Source organism: Papio anubis, chromosome 9 (assembly GCF_008728515.1).
Source record: "Papio anubis isolate 15944 chromosome 9, Panubis1.0, whole genome shotgun sequence".
NCBI lineage: Eukaryota > Metazoa > Chordata > Mammalia > Primates > Cercopithecidae > Papio > Papio anubis.
In genome coordinates, this window is record NC_044984.1 from 46315263 (window position 1) to 46338544 (window position 23282).

The following is a 23282-nucleotide window of genomic DNA, read 5'->3' on the forward strand; positions in this document are numbered from 1 at the left end:
ACTATAGTTTCTAGGCTGAAACTGGAACCCTAGGATCCTAGGGAAGTAACAGAGCAGGCAAGCAACATCCAAATCTGTCAAGGATCTGGCGGTATGTGGTAGGAAGCCAAGAAGGACATTTATCTCTAACTCCTATAGTTTCTACCATCTAGAATGGTCAAGATGTGGCATGGTGTCTGATTACTCTTCCAGAGAAGAATGGATCTTTGAATGTGTAAGACTCAGAGTAAGCTAGAGGCACTTGGAAAAAGAATCAATATTGGCATATATAGGACAGGCTAAGATTCCCCTTTTTCTTCTTTGTTTCCTCCTAACCAGGAGGGGCTACAAGACTCCTCTTGGATCCCTGAACCCCTTCCTTCTTATCCATACACCCCTTCCTGCTTTGGGCCTGAGACCCCTAGCTCACTGTTCTATGCCCGACTACAGCTAGCCTACTGATGTGTTTCCCCACAGAAAGGCTGTGGCTACCACCTGGACCTACTGATGGTGGCCATCATGCTGGGTGTCTGCTCCATCATGGGCCTGCCCTGGTTTGTAGCTGCAACCGTCTTGTCCATCACACATGTGAACAGCCTCAAGCTAGAATCTGAATGCTCTGCTCCTGGAGAACAGCCCAAATTCCTGGGCATCCGAGAACAAAGAGTGACAGGCCTTATGATCTTTGTGCTGATGGGCTGCTCAGTCTTCATGACGGCTATCTTAAAGGTAATCATCCCTTCACTTATTCGGCAAATATCAAGGGCCTGATTTGTGCCAGGAATCCTGCCAGGTGCTGGAAATACAGTGGTGCCAAACAGATATATGTACAAATTCCTGCCCTGAAAGAGTTTATTCTAGAGGGGTAAGGCAGATAATATGTAGTTAAGAAAATTAGTTAAGAAAACAAACATGATAACTACAGAATGTGAGTAGTGATATAAAGGAAATACACAGTGCTTTCTGGCACTATAGAGAATTCAGAGGGGTCTATTTTAGTTAGGGTGGTCAGAGAAGACTTCTCTGAGGAGATGCTATTTAAGATGAGGTGTAGGCCGGGCGCAGTGGCTCACACCTGTAATCCCAGCACTTTGGGAGGCTGAGGCGGGCGGATCATGAGGTCAGGAGATTGAGACTATCCTGGCTAACGCGGTGAAACTCTGTCTCTACTGAAAATACAAAAACAAAATTAGGCGTGGTGGCGGGCACCTGTAGTCCCAGCTACTTGGGAGGCTGAGGCCGGAGAATGGCGTGAACCCAGGAGGCAGAGCTTGCAGTGAGCCGAGATTGCACCACTGCACTGCAGCCTGGGAGACAGAGCGAGATTCCGTCTCAAAAAAAAAAAAAAAAAAAAAAGATGAGATGGAGCCAGTCATGCCATGGATGGTGGGAGATGGCATGGAAGGAGGGGAGAAAAGCGAAAAGCAGTCTAGTCAGGCCCTGAGGTGGGAAAGAGTGATATGAAATGTCAGGGCCATGTAGCTCATGGGCATTGAGTCAAGACAAGAGCACAGTGCAATGAGAAGGAAAGAGGGGCAGGGGCGGGTCACATAGGGCCTTGTCGACGGTGGGTAAGGTAACTTTTGAAGGGTTTTAACAGGAGAGGGACATGATCCAGCTAGTTTAAAAAGATCACTCTGGCTGATGTCTAGGGAAGAATAGAAGCAGACAGACCAGTGAAGCTGTTGCAGGTAACAGATGCTGGTGTCTTGGATAAGGAAGCTGGTAGCAGGGACAGATAAAAAGGCATAGCTTCTATATAGCATGGTGGCAGACCCAAAGGTCTCAATTGTTGACTGGATGTGGAATGGGGTGAGGAAAATAGAAAAATCGAAGAAGCCTATTAGGTTTCTGACTTGACCATCTGGTGGAGAGTGATGACATTTATGAAGATGGAAAAGATTGTATGATTTTTGTGAGGGGTAGGGCTGTGATCAGATTTGGAGTGAGATGTCTGGGAGTCATCTAAGTGAAGAGGCTAGAGGAGGTTTCTGGAATAAAATATAAATTTGAGAGTCACCAGCACATAGGTGGTATTGAAAGCCGAGGGAATAGATGAGAGAGCTCAGGGAAAAGAGAAGACATAAAAGAGAAGTGGGACATGGGAGAAGAGCAGAGTTAGAGGTTGGGTAGAGGAAGAGATAGCAACAGACTCTCAGAAGGAGTTGCCAGAGAGGTGGGAGGAAAACTAGGGGGATGTGGTATCAGGGAAGCCAAGAGAGGACAATGTTTCAAGAAAGAGGGATTGGGTAGACACATCTTGGAAGATGAAGACTAAGCTAAGGCCATTGGATTTAGCAACATTGGAGGCCTCGGGTTATCTGACAAGAGCAGAGTCAGTGGATTGCATTAGTTTCTGCTGCCTGTGGGTGATTTAGAAGTAGAAGCAAAAGCAGAAGCTGACCATGATAAAAATCATTGTGTTCTGAAATGAAATGATTACATGTAAGTTAAATTACAGGCCTCCGTGTCTGGCTCTTCCTCCACCCCTGTCTGGGGATGGGCAGACACACACACACACACACACACACACACACACACACACACACACCTCTTTAACAGAAATGAAGCCTTTTAAATCTTCCATAATCTCAAAATTTTTCCAAATCCTTAGGGATTTAGTGTATTTTAACATGGAACTTTTTTACTGACCAGTAACTTGAGGCAGGAGTTGAGGGTATCTTATCAGAGAAGGAATTCAGTGGAACTATAGGGTAGAAATCCAATTATAGGTGGCTAAAGAGTGAATAGGAGGGAAAGAAGTAAAGAGTGCAGGCAAATCTTTCAGGAGGTTTTTCTGTGAAGCAGGATGGAAAAATAGCAGTGGCTAGGATGAGAAGTGGGGCTGAAAGAGAGGGTGTTTTTTTGTTTTTTTGTTTTTTTTTCCACTACAGATAGAGGATACTTTGAACATTAAAAAAATGTTTTGTGGGTGGAAGGCCTGCATTTGGGAGATTGGGGTAAGAAGGAAACTTTACAGCTGTATTACCAGGTACCAATCATTCTGGAGCACTGCCTTGTCTCCCTTGCCTCCTCTTTCCTTCTTTTTGGCAAATCTTCAACCACCCCAGCCTGTACCACAAATGCCCTTCAAGGGTAAGAACTGAGAGGGATGGGAAGGATTTCTGAACCATCTTCTTGTCCCCCCACTTTCCACTCAACCTTACCACCCACCTCTCCTCATGCCCCTTTCCCACCACATATTCCCTGTCCCCATCCCAACTCCCGCTCCCACCTGGTTGAGGCACCATCTGGAAGAGCCTAAACGTTGCTGCTTCTCCAAGATAGAACCATGAAGCCATGGCAGTGGCCATCACTGGGCCTTCCTCTAGCTGCTTCAGGACAGTTCTCTTAGGACACTATTCAGTAGTTCACAAACAGCATAGAATTGGCATGCTAGTCACTCTACAGCTGGAACATAAAATCCAATGGGGGGTTTTTCTAGTTCTTTGTTTTTTAAAATTTTACTTTAAGTTCTGGAATATATGTGCAGAACGTGCAGGTTTGTTACATAGGTATACATGTGACATGGTGGTTTGCTGTACCTGTCAAACCATCATCTAGATTTTAAGCCCCACATGCATTAGGTATTTGTCCTAATGCTCTCCCTCCACTTGCCCCCAACCCCCGACAGGTCCTGGTGTGTGATGTTCCCCTCCCTGTGTCCATGTGTTTTCATTGTTCAGCTTCCACTTATGAGTGAGAACATGCGGTGTTTGGTTTTCTGTTCCAGTGTTAGTTTGGAGGGATTTTCTAAGTCTAAGAATTAGGTTTGGGAATATTCTTTAGCCCTAAAATAAAAACGAGTCCATTTTAGTTTTCAGCTCTGAGACTTTCCTTGCCTTGATTCTATAGGCCCAATTTCCCTACCTCAGAATCAATCTGAAGATTACCTAGGTTGATAGACATGATGTGATCAGAAAGTCGTATTCAAATACTATGTGGATGTTCAAGTGCAATATAATAATGTCGGTGTTTCCCCCCAGACTGTTACCTCTCTGATAAGATACCTCCCCACTCTTGCCCTCAAGCCACTGGTCAGTAAAAATGGAAGCTTTTTTGGTTCACGTTAAAATGCATCAAATCCTTGAGGAGGTGATTGTGAGATTACAGAAGATTTAAAAGGCATTATTTCTATAAGAGAGGGGTGTGTGTGTGTGTGCGTGTGTGTGTGTGTGTGTGTGTGTATGTGTATGTGTGCCCATCCCCATGGAGGAGGAAGAGCCAGATGGCTGATATAGGAGGCCTAACTTACTTGTAATCATTTCATTTTTGAACAAGTGATTTTTATCATTGTCAGCTTCTGCTTTTGCTTCTACTCCTAAGTCACCCACAAGCAGCAGAAACTAATGCAATGTTTCTGCAGCTATTTTGTGGCTTTATTTCATTCTTGGAGATTTAAAAGTTTATATAGTTTTGAGTGTGCTGTGACACCAAATTTAATTTCTGGCCTTTCTTGTCCTTTTGTCTTCAGTTTATTCCAATGCCAGTACTCTATGGAGTTTTCCTCTACATGGGAGTTTCTTCACTACAGGGAATTCAGGTATTGTATGGTTCAGCCAGGGAAGTTTCTTCTCACTGCATGTCTTGTCCAGGGAGAGACAGCTCCCCAAGAGAAGCGCAACCAGTTCTTGAGAAAATTATTTCCTAGTCTTGCCACTTAGGCTATTTTAGACACTTATTTGGATACAGGGAGAAAAACAGCCATGTTGGCAGGAGAGTACAGAGACTTTCAGGGTGGTCTGGCTTGATGTCATGGCCCCAGTCATTCATTAATTATTCAACAGACAATTTTTTTTGGCACGTATTAAACATTAGGTGCTTTGCCAGGTGCCGGTAAACTTGGATCTGAAAGGTTGATCAAGAACAAAACTGGCTTTCACTCATGGACAGATCTAGTGTAGTGTCAGGCTAAAGTGTAAAAATGGGGTGTTTAACTTTGAGGGGGTTCACTGGCAGAAGAGAGATGGGGGAATAGTGCGAGTTGCTCCTGGTAAGGAGATGTCACTTCTTGTTATACTCTGCATTTTTCCATCCATCAACTCATTGCTCTAAGTCTTTCAAAAAGAAAAATCAGGAGCTTGTCATTGATAACTTGGGTATTCCAGATAATATAGTAACTTAGGCTTATGATTCTTTGTTTGAATGGAATGCCCAATGGCCATTCTTATATACTGAGTTCTAATATGAACTTGGGCAGATTATTTAATCTCTGGTTCTCTTTCTTCCTTTTTGTAAGGATGATCATTTTTTATATATCTAAGATGTTATGAGGTTTTATTTTATCTTTTCACTATAAATAATCAATGAATAGCTCCAAACTCCTAAAACAAGTAAGAGATTTGGTTTTGATAATAAGCAAAAAGATGTAATTTTGTTTCCAACACCCCCTGAGAAAGAGCTCTCTTAGGAGCCACAGAGTGGGATGGGAGAAAGAAGTTTGAACCTAGAATTAGAAAAGATGGATTCAAATTATGACTTTGCCACTTACTAACCTTGGCCAAATTGCCTGGTCTTTTAAAGTCTCAGTTTCCATTTCTGTCCAGAGGAAATGGTGTTACCTACCTTTCAGAGCAGGTGATGTAAGAGATATGAATGGGTCTAAAAGCTTCCGACCCAGAGAGCCCTCCAGAAAATAAATGCCAGTTCCTTCCTTTCAGTTCTTTGATCGTCTAAAGCTCTTTGGGATGCCCGCAAAGCACCAGCCAGATTTCATTTACCTGCGGCATGTGCCACTGCGCAAAGTGCACCTCTTCACCCTCATCCAGCTGACCTGTCTCGTCCTGCTCTGGGTCATCAAGGCATCTCCAGCTGCCATTGTTTTCCCAATGATGGTGAGGTGGTTTTAAAAAATAAATTCTTTTTTTTTTATCATTGTTATTTTTATTTATTTATTTATTATTATTATTATACTTTAAGGGTACTATACTAAGGGTATTATACTAGGGTACATGTGCATAATGTGCAGGTTTGTTACATATGTATACTTGTGCCATGTTGGTGTGCTGCACCCATCAACTCGTCAGCACCCATCAACTCGTCATTAACATCAGGTATAACTCCCAGTGCAATCCCTCCCCACTCCCCCCTCCCCATGATAGGCCCTGGTGTGTGATATTCCCCTTCCCGAGTCCAAGTGATCTCATTGTTCAGTTCCCACCTATGAATGAGAACATGCGGTGTTTGGTTTTCTGTTCTTGTGATAGTTTGCTAAGAATGATGGTTTCCAGCTGTATCCATGTCCCTACAAAGGACACAAACTCATCCTTTTTTATGGCTGCATACTATTCCATGGTGTATATGTGCCACATTTTCTTAATCCAGTCTGTCACTGATGGACATTTGGGTTGAATTAAATTCTTATTATCATTGTTATTTTTTTAATTGTGGTAAAACATTATAACTATAAAATTTACCATTTTTAAGTGTACGGTTGAGTGGCATTAAGTACATTCACATTGCTGTGGAGCCATTACCACCCTCCAGCTCTGGAACTTTTTACATCCTGCAAAGCTGAAACTCTGCACCTATTAAACACTAAATCCCCATTCTCCCATACCCTCAGCCCCTGGCAACCACCATTCTACTTTCTGTCTCTATGTATTTGATTATTCTAGGTACATCATATAAGTGAATCACAATTTGCCCTTTTGCGACTGGCTAATTTCTTTTCTTTCTTTTCTTTTTTTTTTTTTTTGAGATGGAGTTTCACTCTTGTTGCCCAGGCTGGAGTGAAATGGCGCGATTTTGGCTCACTGCAACCTCCACCTCCCAGGTTCAAGCGATTCTCCTGCCTCAGCCTCCCTAATAGCTGGGATTACAGGTGCCCACCACCATGCCCAGCTAATTTTTTGTATTTTTAGTAGAGATGGAGTTTCACTATGTTGGCCAGGCTGGTCTCAAACTCCTGACCTCAGGTGATCCACCTGCCTCAGCCTCCCAAAGTACTGGGATTATAGACATGAGCCACTGCGCCCAGCTTGTGACTGGCTAATTTCATTTAGCCTAATGTCTTCAAGGTTAATCCATGTTGTAGCATGTGTCAGAATTTCCTTCCTTTTCAAGATTGAATAGTATCCCACTATATGTAAACACTACATTTTGTTTATCCATTCACCTGTCGATAATACTGCTATAAATATGGCTTTATAGATATCTGTTAGTGTCTCTGTTTTCAATTCTTTGGGGAATATACCAGGAGTGGAATTGCTGGATCATACGGAAATTCTATCTTTAATTTTTTTTCTAATCTTCTAGATCCACAACCTCCTGGTGGGTTTCTCAATTTTGTCAGAATACGTATAAGGCTTTGCATTTGTGTGTTATATTCATGGGTTAAAGAAATAGTAAATTACTGGGAACTCCTAGAAGGGATCCTATCAATTCCAGATGTATCAGGAAAGTAGTCACTAAAATCAGAGAGAAATGTACTTGAATTTAATAAGCCTGATTTGCCTCATTCCTTGTGCAGTCACCAAATATAGCTGATGAACACCAGTCCACCCAGACAGGATTAATTCTTTGTTTTCCTTTGGCTAAAATGGCCCTCATGGAAAGAAAGTGGAGCAGCAATTGGGATGCCCTGGACCTACCTTTATTGGGGAAATCAGCTGTCAGATTTTAGGCAAGTCACTTTCTCTCTGGGCCTCAGTTTCCTCATTTAGAAAGTGAGTGTCAGGCCAGGCCAGAGGGCAGAGACAAAAACCACTGGAGACACATGATGCAGGCCCAAAGCAAGGATTTGGGTAGGGGAATGTAAAGGCAAAGGATCAGAAGGAATAAAGATGATCTTCTAAGAACCCATCATCCCACTGTGAGGAATGCTTGGGCTGGCTGTGGCTGGTCTCACCATGGCCCAGCTCCAGCAGAAGCTTTCTACCCACCTGCTGTCCTGTAGCCTTCCTGCTGACCTCTAGCCGTCTGCAGATGAGGAGCTCATCTTTTCAATGACAGAATCCAGTTAGCTGCTCTCTAAGTTGTAGAGCTATTGTGGTAGTTAAAATATTGTATATAACATATGTTACCTGGCACAAAGAAAGCATTCAATAAATGGTGACAGTTATGATTCTTATGAGTTTGATTTTGCTTGAAATGTCCTAGTCTGCTGTAAAAATAAGGCTTTGCTTTTAAGTCCAGGAAGGAAATTTGTACCTTTCATTAACTTTCTTTTTTCATTTTTCTTCAGGTTTTGGCCTTGGTCTTTGTCAGGAAAGTCATGGATCTCTGTTTCTCTAAGCGAGAGCTGAGCTGGTTAGATGATCTCATGCCTGAAAGCAAAAAGAAGAAGTTGGATGATGCCAAAAAGAAGGCCAAGGAGGAAGAGGTCATAGTCCTTGCACCAACTGTATACCTGGGGGCCTCAAATTACAGAACATAGGAAAGGCCACATGAAAAGTTGGCATGTCTGGAATCCCAAGGGTTATATTTAGGAGCTAGGAAGTTTACCTCCAAAGATGCTCTCAGCTGAGAATGGATTAGGGATTCTTGCTCCTGTCTGTTCTTCATTTTTGGGTTTGACAACCAGTTATTTTTTCCTTTGTCTACAATCTACTCACCAGGCTCATACCTAGAATGTGAACATACAATATGCCCTTATTAACAGATTCAATGGCTCACATTCTTTCAAAAGGACTAATTTGAAAAATATATAAGACCCATTATTTCCTAGAATGTTTGTAATGTATCTAATTGCAAATGGTGCTGTGGTTGGCACCATGCAAAAATAACTTGCATAGGACTTTCTATCTTTTTTCATTTCCCTCAGCACTTGGCATCTTGTCATCTACACAATGGACCCTCAATAAATGGCTTATATATGCAAAGAAAGAATGTGTAGCAAAATGAAAATACCAGACCAAGAAATGAGTGAGCTGGGAAGTGTTTCCAAATACAGTTAGTGCCTAAAATAGTGTCCTTTGAAAAAACTTTTAAAAGACTTTTTTTTTTTTAGGCCAGGCACAGTGGCTTATTGCTGTAATTCCAGGGCTTTGGGAGTCGAGGCTGGAGGATCACTTGAGGCCAGGAATTTGAGACCAGCCTAGGCAACATAATGAGACCCTGTCTCTAAAAAAAAAAATAAAAAGAATTAACTGGATGTGGTGGCACATACCTGTAGTCAGCTACTTGGGAGGCTGAGGTGGGAGGATACCTTGAGCCCAGGAGGTTGAGGCTGCAGCAAAGCTGTGATCATGCCACTGCATTCCAGCCTAGGCTGAGTGAGATCCTATCTCGAAAAAAAAAAACAAAAGAAAACAAAACAAAAGTCTTGTATTTCTAAATAAGCTTCAACAATTATAAAATATAAAGTCAATGGAAGAAAACTTTAAAGATAATATTGATAGAATTCACTACATAAAATGTTATGCTTTCGGGCATCCAAAACTCTAAACAGAATTTAAAAATAACAGATAAGTTGAGACGTGTTAATATCTTTACTATTCAAATAATTCTTATATATTAATAAGAATAATATGAAATTGAAATGAGCAATGGACATATATAATTTACAAAAAAGAAGTACAAATGGTTAGTTGCCCTATGACAAAAATTTCATTCTCACTAATAATCAAAGAAATGATTGTGCAGCATCTGGATTTTATGAAATGAAAATAAATATTAAAAAATAAAAAAATGAAAATTTAAACAAGGAGAATACATTATTTTTACTTGTCGAATTGGCAAAGATTTTTAAAAGATAAAAACAAGTGTTGGCAAGACTGTAATTGAAATGGGCTTCTCACACTCTAAAAGTGGTAATATGAGTTGCATAAATCTCTTTAGAGGGCAGTTTAACTACAGAGTCTTAAAAGTGTATATGCCCTTTGGCCCAGCAACTCTAATTTTTAAATTTATCCTAAGGATACAATTAGCAATGTAGACAAAATATTTTAATTGTGGTGGCATAAAGAAAAAAAAGAAAATTAGAGTAAATATATTACAATAGACTATTGTACAACAGTTTAAAAATAAATTTTTTTTTTTTTTTTTTTTTGAGACAGAGTCTCGCTCTGAGTGCAGTGGCCTGATCTTGGCTCACTGCAATCTCTGCCTTCTGGGTTCAAACGATTCTCCTGCCTCAGTCTCCCGAGTAGCTGGGACTACAGGCGCGCCACCATGCCCAGCTAATTTTTGTATTTTTAGTAGAGACGGGGTTTCATCATGTTGTCCAGGATGGTCTCGATCTCTTGACCTCGTGATCCACCCGCCTCAGCCTCCCAGTGTTGGGATTACAGGTATGAGCCACTGTGCTTGGCCTAAAAATAAAGTTTTAAAAAATACTTAATGATGCCATTTTGTAATGATACTTAATGATATGTGCTGTAGTCCCAGCTACTTGGGAGGCTAAGGCGGGAGGATCGCTTGAATCTGGGAGGTGGATGTTGCAGTGAGGTGAGATGACACCACCGCACTCCAGCCTGGGCGACAGAGAGAGATCTTGTCTCAAAAGAAAAAAAAAAAAAAAAGGCTGGGTGTGGTGGCTCATGCCTGTAATCCCAGCACTTTGGGAGGTCAAGGCGGGCAGATCACCTGAGGTCAGGAGTTCGACACCTGGCCAACATGGTGAAGCACTGTCTCTACTAAAAATACAAAAAAATTAGCCAAGCATGTTGGTGCATGCCTATAATCCCAGCTACTCAGGAGGCTGAGACAGGAGAATCACTTGAACCGGGGAGGCAGAGGCTGTAGTGAGCTGAGATCATGCCATTGCACTCCAGCCTAAATGAAAAAGCAAGACTTTGTCTCAAAAAAAAAAAAAAAAAAAAGATATGTGGACATGTTTCTGACATTTTATGTGAAAAACATAGAGAACATAAAATGGAGCATACAGTAAGACTGTCAAAGAACCTCACTTTTACTAAAACATATACATATACACATACTGTACACACACACGTGCATGTGTGCACCCCACACACACATGAAAAAGATGGGAAGAAAATACACCAAAATGTTTATTGTGGTTCTCTATGTCTCTCTAGGTGGTAAGATTATACATTTTTTTTATTAATTTCCTTCCTTCCTCCATATTTATTGAATCTTTACTCTGTTGTCACTGTTCCAGACCCAGTAGTATACAGGACAGAGAGAGTCCCTGACCGACCCCATGGAGCTTACATTCTCATGGAGGTGACACTGTCAACAAGCAAACAAGTCTATATTTATTTTCTTGGTTATAGTGCTATAATTTATATACATATATATATAATTTTAGGTAGTGATATGTTTTAAGAAGGTAGGGAGTGAGAGAGTTACTTTATTTAGGATAATTAGAGATGACTCTTCTGAGGAGACATCTGAGTAGAGACCTGAATAAAGTAAGAAGCAAATTATGAGAATATCTGGGATTAAGAACATTCCAGGCCAGGGGTACAGAAAGTGCAAAGGTCTTGAAGGAGGGATGAGCTCGGTGTGCCTGAGGAACACCAAGAAAGCCAGTAAGACTGGAAGGGACAGAGTGGTAGCAGGGAGACCAGCTAGGAGGCTGGCAGCAGCTCAGGCAAAAGGGGAGGGTGGCTTATGCTAAGGTAGCGGTGATGAAAGTGGCTGAATTGGGTACTTATTTTGAAGATACAGCTGATGGGTTTTGTTAATGATGGTGGGCATGGGTGAAAGAGGAATCAAGTATGACTCTTAGATTTTTGGACCGAGCCATTGAATGAATGGTTGTACTATTTATTAAGATGGGGAAGACCAAGGAGAACAGCAGGTTTAGGAGGAAAATCAAGAGATCTGCTTTGGATGTTAAGTTCGAGGTGGCTGGTAGACATTATATTCCTTATTTTCCAAAATTCCTGAAGTAAGCACATATTTGTTAACATGTGTTACTTTATAAAATTGTTTTAAAAGCTAAATGAAATAAAAGAAAAAGATGAAGACTTGACTCCAAAATTTCTCCATCTGATAGCCAACATTCATGTTCATTTTTTTATGTTGTTTTCCATTTTTTGACATAGTTTTCACATAACTATGATAATTATATAATTGTGAGTTCATATTTATATATATAGCACATATATATTCTGTTTTTTTCCCTCAACCTGATTTCATAAGACACTTTCATGTTTCTATTTGTCTGTATCATGATCATATTTTAAAAATGGATGTATAATGTTCTATAGTATTATCTCATATTTAATTTAAATATTTTTCCTTTGTTAAAATTTTTAGTTGTTTTATATTACTTTAAACATCTTTGTACAGATAGTTTTTTTCTCTGTAATTATTTTCTTTAAATTAGCGGGATTGTTTTCTAAGAAAACATTTTATTATGGATTTCTAAACAAAGTTATTTTAGGCCGGGCGCGGTGGCTCACGCCTGTAATCCCAGCTATTTTGGGAGGCTGAGGCGGGCGGATCACAAGGTCAGGAGATCGAGACCTCGGTGAAACATGGTGAAACCCCATCTCTACTAAAAATAAAAAAATTAGCCGGGCGTGTTGGCGGGCGCCTGTAGTCCCGGCTACTCAGGAGGCTGAGGCAGGAGAATGGCGTGAACCCGGGAGGTGGAGCTTGCAGTAAGCCGAGATCGCGCCACTGTGCTCCAGCCTGGGCGACACAGCGAGACTCTGTCTCAAAAAATAAATAAATAAATAAGTTATTTTAGATTCAGGGCATGTGCAGGTTTGTTACACGGGTGTGTTGAGTTATGCTGAGCTTTGGGCCTCTAATGATCCTGTCGCCCAAGCAGTGAATATAGTACCCGATAGGTAGTTTTCCAACCCTTCCCCTGCCTTCCCCCTTTTGGAATCCTCAGTGTTTTTTGTTCCCATCTTTGTGTCCATGTGTACCCAATGTTTAGCTTCCACTTATAAATGAGAACATGCATTATTTGGTTTTTTGTTCCTGCATCAGTTCACTTAGGGTAATGGCCTCCAGCTGCATCCATGTTGCTGCAAAGGACATGGTTTTGTTCTCATTATGGCTGCATAGTATTCCATGGTATATATGTACTACAGTTTCTTTACCAGTCCGCCACTGATGGGCACCTGGATTGATTCCATTTCTTTGCTATTGTTGATAGTGCTACAATAAATATATGAGTGCAGATGTCTTTTTGACAGAACAATTTCTTTTCCTTTGGGTATATACCAAGTAATGGGATTGTTGGGTCTAATGCTAGTTCTATTTTCAGTTCTTTGAGAAATCTCCAAACTGCTTTCAACAGGGGCCGAACTAATTTGCATTCCCACCAACAGTGTAGAAATGTTCCGTTTTCTCCACTACCATGCCAACATCTGTTATTTTTTGACTTTTTAATAATAGTCATTCTGACTGATGTGAGATGGAGTCTCTTTGTGGTTCTGATTTGCGTCTCTAATGATGCATGATGTTGACCATTTTTTAATCTGTTTGTTGGCCACTTATATGTCTTCTTTTAACCAAGAACACAATCCTAACTACAATAGCCACAAAGAAAATGAAGTATCTAGGAATACACCTAATCAAAAACATGAAAGAGCTCTACAAGAACTACAAAACATTGCTGAAAGAAATCAGAGATGATTCTCTGAAAAAGAAGTCAGATTAGAGATGATTCTCTGAAAAAGAAATCATCTCTGTTTTCTTTCAGCAGTGTGTTTTTTGTTTGTTTGTTTGTTTGTTTGTTTTGAGACAGAGTCTTGCTCTGTTGCCAAGGCTGGAGGGCAATGGCGTGATTTCAGCTCACTACAACCTCCTGCTCCCAGGTTCAAGTGATTCTCCTCCCTCAGCCTCCTGAGTAGCTGGGATTACAGGTGCCTGCCATCACGCCTGGGCTAATTTTTGTATTTTTAGTAGAGACGAGGTTTTGCCATGTTGACCACGGTGGTCTCGAACTTGTGATCTCAAGTGATCTGCCTGCCTTGGCCTCCCAAAGTATTTGGATTAAGGCATGAGCCACTGTGCCTGACCTTTTTTTTTTTTTTTTTTTTTTTTTTGAGATGGAGTCTCGCTCTGTCACCCAGGCTGGAGTGCAGTGGTGTCATCTTGGCTCACTGCAACCTCCGCCTCCCAGGTTCAAGCGACTCTCCTGCCTCAACCTCCCAAGTAGCTGGGACTACAGGTGCACACCACCACGCCCTACTAATTTTTGTATTTTTAGTAGAGACAGGGTTTCACTATATTGGCCAGGCTGGTCTTGAGCTCCTGACCTCGTGATCCACCCGCCTCAGCCTCCCAAAGTACTGGGATTCCAGATGTGAGCCACCGCACCCAGCCAGCCTGATCTCTTTCAGCAGTGTTTTATAGTTCTCTTAGTAGAGACCTTTTACCTTATGGATTATTATTATTATTTTATCATTTTTATTTATTTTTTTTTTGAGACGGAGTCTCGCTCTCTCACCCAGGCTAGAGTGCAGTGGCGTGATCTCGGCTCACTGCAACCTCCGCCTTCCGGGTTCACGCCATTCTCCTGCTTCAGCCTCCCGAGTAGCTGGGACTACAGGTGCCCACCACCACACCTGGCTAATTTTTTATATTTTTAGTAGAGACGGGGTTTTACTGTGTTAGTCAGGATGGTCTCGATCTCCTGACCTCATGATCTGCCCACCTCAGCCTCCCAAAGTGCTGGGATTACAAGCATGAGCCACCACGCCCAGCCTACATTTTGGATTATTTTAAACCTACAAAGGTAGAAAGAAAAGACTTCTTATTGTTAATAATTTGTTTATTTGAATTAGAATCCAAAGAAGAGCCATATATTGTAATTGGTTGATATCTTTCTTAAATCTTTTTGGGGGTTCCCTTTCCATTTTTTTAAAATTGGAGAAACAGGGTCTTTGACCTCTAGGGCTTCTCACCATTTATATTTTGCTAAATGTATCCCTTGGTGTCATTTAAAATGTTCTTCTGTCTGCTATATTGTAGTTAATTGGTCATTAGATCTAGAGGTTTACTCAGATTGACGTTTTCTTTTATTCTTTTTTGAATGCTATTCCACATGTATAAATATCTGGTTGTCTCTCATTTTGTGGTAACTCAAATCTACGAAAGAACCTAATCATATTGTTTATAATAAATGTGCAATGAAATTAGGTAGAAATTGTGGTAGAAGAATGGTCTGGTGAACTTATGGTCTTACTTGGTCCGAGATATAATAATGTTTATTTTTCTTCCAGGAGGCCGAGAAAATGTTAGAGATTGGGGGAGACAAGTTCCCCTTAGAGAGCAGGAAGTTACTAAGTAGTCCTGGAAAGAGCGTCAGTTGCAGGTAAAACTTCCAAACACCAAGGAGTTTACTTTTGGTTTTTGAGACAGAGTTCCTGCTCGTCACCAGGCTGGAGTACAGGCCGGATTCAGCTCACTGCAAGCCTCCGCCCCGGTTCACGCCATTCTCCTGCCTCAGCCTCCCGAAAGGCTGGGACTATAGGGCGCCTGCCACCTCGCCTCAAGCGTTTTTGTATTTTTAGTAGAGACGGGTTTCACCGTGTTAGCTGCGGGATGGTCTCATCTCCTGACCTCGCGGATCCGCCCATCTCGCCTCCCAAAGTGCTGGGATTACAGGCTTGAGCCACCGCCACCGCCCAGGAGAGTTTACATTTTGCTATTCTTAAGTGTTCTGGCTTTGTGGTGGTGGTGGTGTCACACATGCAGCTGCTAGCAGAAAGAGCTAAACATTCAGCTTCCCAGTTCCATCCTGTGAAAATACCTTTTCCATCTCATTGTTTATTGAATACCTGCTATGTACCAGGCACTATATCAGGTTATGGGAATCACAGGGAGAAGAGAGGTAAGAAAGTCAATGTACTGAGTGCCTCCTTTGTGCTGGGTTTGTGCTAGAGGGTTTACTTATATGTTGTCAGTTAACCTGTACTCATATGAATATCACTATCCACATTTGTATAAGTGAAGAAACTAAGTCTTAGAGGGTTTTAGGCAGTTTATCCAATGTTACAATGTTGCTGAATAGAAAGATTAGGATTCAAATCCTGGTCTGTCTTCTATTCCTCAAACCAGTGCTCCTTCTGCCTTTCCTTGCCATCTTCCAAAGATGAAAAGGACGTGGTCTTTATTTCCAGAGAGTTCTCAGCCTAGTAGGCATGAAATTCCAATGCTTGGGCAAGCTTTTGGGGATAGGCAGAAATAGTCAATGTTAGCCTGGCTTGTGGCATCTGTAGTTCTGGGAGCAAGGGGGAATTGAACTGGGATCATGAAAATTACTTACTTCTCCCAATGATTTTAGCTCCTTTCTCTGTCAAACCTATTGCTCACCACAAATGACAGGAAACTAAATTGGTCCATTCATGGTTTTACTCCTGGCGTCTTGTTTCTGAATTGGAAGAGATACACATAGCACTGTGTACCTCTAGGTACCATAGGCTGAAAAACCTAGAGGTCAAGAGGGAGCAGAGAAGGAAGAGAGCAGGATATCTGGGTCATTGAGATTCTGAAGAATTTATTGCTGAATCATTGAGTTGGTTGTGGTTTATACGGTGGGGGAAATTAGGACACTCTTTTTCTTAATAATAGTCTTGGTTCTTAATAAACTTTCTACACGTTGTTGTGGAAGGAGCTATGAGCTTGATTTATCTGGTGGCAAAGTAGGAACAATGTTTCCCCTTTAACAGGATGCTGACTCCTCTCTTGGCATTTTAAAAGGAGATAATCTGGCTTGCAGAAAACATCAAACTATTCTGTTTCTAGGAAATCAAGGGCTGGGTTCAAGGTCTTGATTCTCTACTTGCTGTTGTTTGACCTTGGATAGTCACTTAGCTCTGAGAGGTTTCATTTCTGCATCTTCAAAATGAGGATGTTAATAATCTCTGTAGCTATGATAGTTAAGATATTAGGAAAGTCCTTTGTGAACTATGAACAGAAGAGATTTGACTGTGTAAATGAGGACATGAATGAAAAGTGCCTGGCATACAGCTAGTGCTCAGTAAGTGGTAGTTCCTGATGCTACACTGTTGATAGCATAGTGTTGTCAGCAGCATCTCCAGTGAGGCCCTTTGGAGAAGTGCACAGTTGTGGGGGCAGGACTGGCTGCCATGTGACACACCAGCCCAGCTTTCAGCACCATCTCATGGGTCACCTTGCCTCTTCCCATTCTGACCTCAGTGGCTGCAGAAGAAAGATCAGACTTTATCTTGTTCCCAGAGTTCCTGAGAGCTGTTAGCTGGGTGGTCTCAAACCTCATCTTTTCCCTTCTGGTGGGGCAGTGATCATTATAGACTGTGATACGTATTTTATTTGTATGTCTGACAGTCACTGTCCTAATCGCTGATTTCAGATGTGACCCCTCTGAGATTAATATATCTGATGAAATGCCTAAAACTACAGTCTGGAAAGCTCTCAGTATGAATTCTGGAAATGCAAAGGAAAAGAGGTAAAGCGAACTGTAACATCTGATTTTTATTTATTTCTGGCTTTTGACAATGGCAATATTGAAGGTAAAATGTGTTTTAGTTGTAAAATGGAATTTGTGTAATAAATGGCACTTCCAGGAACTGCTGCTAACTGCATAAGAATAGCTATAAACCTTTAAAAAGTAAGAATGTTTTCTAAATATTTGGTCAGGGTGTTTTAAGCAGCCCGTTTACACAGGTTCAAGGTCTGAATGGGATTATTTTGGCATATAAATTTGCTTTGCCTGTTTATTTCCTTTAATCCTCTTTCTAGTTCTCATTTCAGAATCTAAAGGGCATGTCTCTGGTTACTGCAACCACACTAGGTAGAAAATTGCTAAAATATTCAGATAGTGTTGATTGTACTGATACATTCTTTAACGTGTTTAACTTGTTACATAATGAGGACTAACAACAAGTAAAGATTTTTGAAATACTAAATTGTAACTGTTTTTTTTTTTCTTTTTTTTTCTTTTTTTGTTTTTTTTGAGACAGTCACTCTCTGTCTCCCAGGCTGGAGTGCAATGGCACAATCTCAGCTCACTGTAATCTCTGCCATCCGGGCTCAAGCAATCCTTCTGCCTCAGCCTCCCAAGTAGCTGGGAGTACAGGTGCATGCCACCCCTGCCGGCTAATTTTTGTATTTTTATAGAGACGACGATTTACTGTGTTGCCCAGGCTGGTCTGGAACTCCTGGACTCAAGCGATCCTCCTACCTTGGCCTCCCAAAGTGCTGGGATTACAGGCATGGGCCAGTGCACCCGGCCGTAACTGTTTTTCTGTTTTGAAACCAAATTCTGTATATCATTTGCTAATAGCATAGATCAACCTTAATCAGGTTAATGAAGAAAATGGAAGAACTTGAGGCATTTTTGCCTGCACTGAGGTAGGCTATATGCCCAAATTTCTTGAATAGTTTAGTCCAATACCATTTAAGTATAAGTAAATAACTGAAGACAAAATCTGAGGCCTTCTTAAAGTCAACTTTTCTAGTTAAAAAAATAAATAAATAAGCTGGGAATCAGGAGACCTGGTCCTTTGATTAATTCCATGTATAACTTGACAGACCACTGTTTCTGGCGTTCAGTTTACTCAGCAATGGAGATAATAATAACTCACAGCCCCACTCCTGAGGCTACTCTGAGGAGAAATTAAAGTGCTCTGAAAAGTCACAGCCACCAGTGGGTGGTAGTGGTGATTTATGTCTTCATCGAATGGGTTAAAATGAATCTCTGCTGAATGTGAGTGAAATATAGAATCTTGTTTCCTTCGGAGGAAAATCCAGGCAGCTGTCGAAATGTATAACGCACATGGTTATTTTTAGTTGAGAACTAGTCTACTTGTAAATGAACTTAAAATATAGCCAGATCCAAATTGTGGTGACATCTTCAAAGTATTGTGTTAAAAGGAGGAATGAATCATGTGTTCCCTTTTTGTCTAATTGTAACACTTTTATTCAGTCTCTTCAACTAAGAGTCTTTGCTGGGATGGAAGATTTGGGCCGTGTGGTGCCTCAGGGAAGTTCTGGTTACAGAGAAAATGGCGAGTCTCTCAGAGAAGAAGCAAGACCAAGTCTGGCCCTGTCCTTGGTCATCTCAAAGCCATGCCGAAGCATTCAGTTATTTTTGGTGTGCATTGGAGGGCATCCAGCTATCCCCATACCAGCAGCCAGTCACCAGATGTGAATGTGGAAGCAGAAGACCACCTCCTGTTGGTTCTTCTCCTCTTCTTCCTTCTTTTTCACTTTAGAACAGCCACCATTGAAGACCTAGCTTCCCATTTTCCAGACATTTTCTCTGAAATTCTCTGCTGGCCTGCCAAGCCATATGGATTCATTCTGCCGCTGAGGAGTCCTTCAGTGAGGTCCCTCTTCCTAAAGGATGGAGTGCGGAGTAGGAGGGGAACAGAGAAGAAATCCTCTCTGGCTCTCCAGTGCTTTTAGTGCCTGCAGGCTCCTAGGCAGCCCTGGGCCTTGGTTTGATTACCTCCCCTGGGGGATGCTGGTCAGACCCAGAGATTATCAGGAGGTCAGCTACCAGGAAGATCCGTGATCTGGGCATTGGCAGTGCCTGCCACCACAGCCAGAAGATGCCTCTGACTTGGGTGCATCTCCATCACTCCCTAGCAGCAGCCTGCATAACTGGCAAGAACCTTGGATGATACAAGGGCCAAGAAGGGACATTTGAATTGTGTCACTTAGATAGGAAAAGGATCCCCGGAAAATCAACAATAAGTGAGGACGAGCAACTTCTCTTGGTTTTCATTGAGGATAGAGTAAGAGATTGAGCTTAGATTGCAATAGAAGGAATTAGTTTAGATACCAGGAAGGACTTCCTAGCCTGAAGATTTGTCATAGTGTCTGCTTTCTAGATATCTAGGAAAGATTTGATAATAGTTGTTTGTGAATAGAAAGGAGGATATGGTGTTTTTATTGGCCATTTTGCGGGACTCTTCGACTTCTTGCTGCTGTTTCTTGAGGATACATTCCAATTCCATCCTGGTGAGATCCAAGTGCTTACGTACTGTCTCCTTAACTGCCTTAGTAGTGAACGATCATCAGTTCAATGGACCAAAATCACCTTCAGCCATGTGGTTTCTTCATCATCATGGATTTCTTTTGGTTGACAAACATTCTGGCTCTCAGATGCAAAAAGTCACACTGGGAAATGAACTGTAAGTGGTGAAATTAGTTTTGATATTTAATTTAAAACTACATTCATGGTTTTTCTCTTCTCTTCTATGTTGCAATGAATGTAAAGTATTTGGGATCCAGTGCTTATAAATTTTTCCCTCCTTTGCGCACAGAATGTAATTAGCAAGCCCATCAGCACCCAGAGAATTCTATCATGTTAGTTTTCCATCCTGGAAAATCTTTGTACAGTGGGAAGTTCCCCAATGTGTTTTTCTTTCTTAGGTGAAGGGTTGGCTATATCACTTTATTGAATTTTGCATTCCTTAGACTTTTAAAATATACTAATGTATTCTAGTCTTACTCTAAAGACCTTTGATATTAAAGGAATCCTTCATTTATTTCATATTCCCTATCTCCTAGGGCCACAATTATTTTAATACAGAGATGATTTTCAAAATATTTAACAACTGGTACAGGACAGATGCCAACCACTCAGAAGGGATGCCTGCTTAAACAAGCAGTATGTATGGTTGTACCAATGCCTATTGGCTGAACATTATGCTACTTTCAGATATTAAAATGATGTTCCTTTGAATCGTGGGTATTGTTCCTGGTTTGTCTCATTTCTATCACAAGGCTGTTTTGGAAACAGCCTTAGCTTCCTTTCATATATATATGGTGCAGACAGGATAGGTCATGCTTCTTTGAACCTATATGGGCATTAAAATCTTCATGAGCCAAAGCTTCACATTTTATCACTTTAGGATAGCTGTAGTAATTGTACTCATTTACCTACCTAATTGGGAAGAATTAAAAGGCAGCCTGTCAGGAGGATAAGCTTTCTTGCAGACTTTTCCCTTGTCCCTCTCTGGCTGCTTCCTTAAGCTTGCCTCTTTTTCATCCTCATTGTTCCCTGAGAACATCTCCCCTTTCTTGTCCTATCTTGACCCTCCCATCTTTTCCTGCCACCTCTGTGTGGGGAGGTTGATGACCATTTCACCTCTTTCCCTAGCCTCAGCACAGCTGTTAGGAGTGTATCAAAACTGGGTGAGAGTATCACTCAGAAAAATGCCTCTCCTAACACACTGTTGCCTTGTGCTGCCTTGACTGCTTGAGGGGAGGAGCCTTCTTTAACTCTGTGTAGTATGGGTATAGGACCACCTGTGCACTTTAGGGTACTTCTTGAGCTAGACCCTCCCAGATCACTGCGCCTTAGGAATGTTAGCTACTTTAAAAAAATATGATTTGGTGTGTTGTTGGGGTGAACTCGATGGGGGATTGTGAGTGAAGATGGGAAGGGATTTGGGTGGTTTTGCCATGAGTTGATGGTTGGGGTTGGGCGAATGGGTTGGATGATCCTGGCTCTGTGGGTGTGGTGCTCAGTTGTCTCCGTACAGTTGCAGTTCACCTTTGTGCATGGTGGTTACCAGTCACTCTTGGGATTGTAGGTCCCAGCAGTGGTTCCAGCAGCCTGCACAGCAAGTGTGAGGACAGCTGGAGGAGGGTCTGATATCCCTGCAAGTGATGCAGAATAAAACTTCCTGGCCGGGCGCAGTGGCTCACGCCTATACTCCCAGCACTTTGGGAGGCCGAGGCAGGCAGATCACAAGATCAGGAGATCGAGACCATCCTGGCTAACACGGTGAAACCTGTCTCTACTAAAAATACAAAAAAATTAGCCGGGCGTGGTGGCGGACGCCTGTAGTCCCAGCTACTCAGGAGGCTGAGGCAGAAGAATGGTGTGAACCTGGGAGGCAGAGCTTGCAGTGAGCCAAGATCACACCACTGCTCTCCAGCCTGGGCGACAGAGCAAGACTCCGTCTCAAAAAAAAAAAAAAAAAAAAAAATTCCCAGTAGGAGGTATCCCTTGATGGCTCTCAAATGCATGAATGATATATCAGTTTGAAGTTTCTCCAAGTTTCCATCAAGGATCTTGAATTTTTTCTCAATTATGCTTGCTAATGTGTCAAAGGCCAAGTACACTGCATCAAACTTGCCATCTATAGGATGCTAAAATTCTTTGATCAATCCAGTGTTTCAGCCAGTTCACTACTGACATCAGACTCAACTTTGTCCCCTCTCTTTCTTTTCATCAAGATGTTTTAAGGGTAACCTCTTGAGTTGGAACTGTCTTGGAAGTGTGGCCCTCCTCTTGTGTGGCTAGAGAAAGAGATGGCACCAGGATCTCTTATGGCAAGTGCTCAAGGGGCATGATTGGTTTTGTCTAGTCTGGTCTTTTTGGACGTGGTGATTTCCTGTCATCCTCGTGGTCTGACATGGTTTCTTACAGGATACTGGTTGTGGCCTTTGACTCATTAGCTGATTGTTGAATCTCTTTGTGAGGTTCGATTTTTTTTTTTTTTAATCCATGGGTCCCTATGGACTGTCGCCTGTTGCAGATGATGGTGATTCTTTTCTTTTTTTTTTGTCTCCAAGAGTTGCCTAGATGATTTCATGGGTCACTCCACATGATTGCAGGATTTCCCATTGCTCATCTGTGAATGTTGATTGGCCAACCTGTCTGACCTTTCAGCAGATGCATCCTTGAGCTTAGTTTCAGGAATTCCTCCTGGAATTGGTTTTCCTTGGTGGTAATTTCTCGTGGTGGAGCTTGTTTCCGAGGCATGGTACAGTGCTGCAGAGGCAAGGCAAGGCTGTTGTGGTGATTTTCACAGCATCTGGATGGCAAATTGCCTTCACAGAGGGAAACCACACAGGACTGATGGCTTTCTCAAGGGATCTCCAAGCATTTCTGAATTTGGGGATTTCATTAGTTACTCCTGGAATCAAAATGAGTGCAGAGTCGTACTTTTTTTTTTTTTTTTTTTTTGAGACAAAGTCTCACTCTGTCGCCCAGGCTGGAGTGCAGTGGCGCAATCTCATCTCATTGCAACCTCTGCCTCCTGGGTTCAAGTGATTCTCCTGCCTCAGCCTCCCAAGTAGCTAGGATTATAGGCATGCACCACCATGCCCAGCTAATTTTTGTATTTTAATAGAGACGAGGTTTCACCATGTTGGCCAGGCTGGTCTGAAACTCCTGGCCTCAGGTGATCCACCCTCCTCGGCCTCCCAAAGTGCTGGGATTACAGGCGTGAGCCACCGCACCTGGCCTCGAAATCTTTAAGGAAGTTATTTATCGTCACAAGTGTTGTCATCTGTTATTCATGGGCCACTGGATGAACCTGAACCATTAGTGGTTGTCCAGATCCTCCAACTTTTTCAGACAGTATTCCAATCAGGGTTTTATGACACCAGGGTATCCCAACTTTTTTGCAACATAGGCAGAAACACCAAGCTGTAGGTAACTGATGTGTATGTCTCTGATCCCTGCAGGAGCTTTGAATGTATTA

General features: G+C 41.9%; 1 protein-coding gene across 3 annotated transcripts in view; it reads left to right on the forward strand.

Annotated features, from left to right (window-relative positions):
- The window catches only part of SLC4A8 (solute carrier family 4 member 8), an 83216-nt gene extending 62685 nt beyond the window's left edge, over window positions 1–20531 (forward strand). Inside the window, exons 19-25 of one of the 3 annotated variants that reach the window (XM_031650482.1) lie at window positions 457–708; window positions 4454–4522; window positions 5640–5813; window positions 8165–8302; window positions 15075–15166; window positions 17186–17281; window positions 18761–20531. In XM_031650482.1, the coding sequence (XP_031506342.1) occupies window positions 457–708; window positions 4454–4522; window positions 5640–5813; window positions 8165–8302; window positions 15075–15166; window positions 17186–17281; window positions 18761–18773 (834 nt within the window). In that variant the 3' untranslated portion in view covers window positions 18774–20531. Of the gene's footprint in view, window positions 1–456; window positions 709–4453; window positions 4523–5639; window positions 5814–8164; window positions 8303–8929; window positions 9041–11041; window positions 12083–15074; window positions 15167–17185; window positions 17282–18760 lie in introns of those variants that run through there. The other 2 variants (XM_031650484.1, XM_031650483.1) reach the window with 2 other exon arrangements.
- Window positions 20532–23282: the final 2751 nt, after the last annotated feature.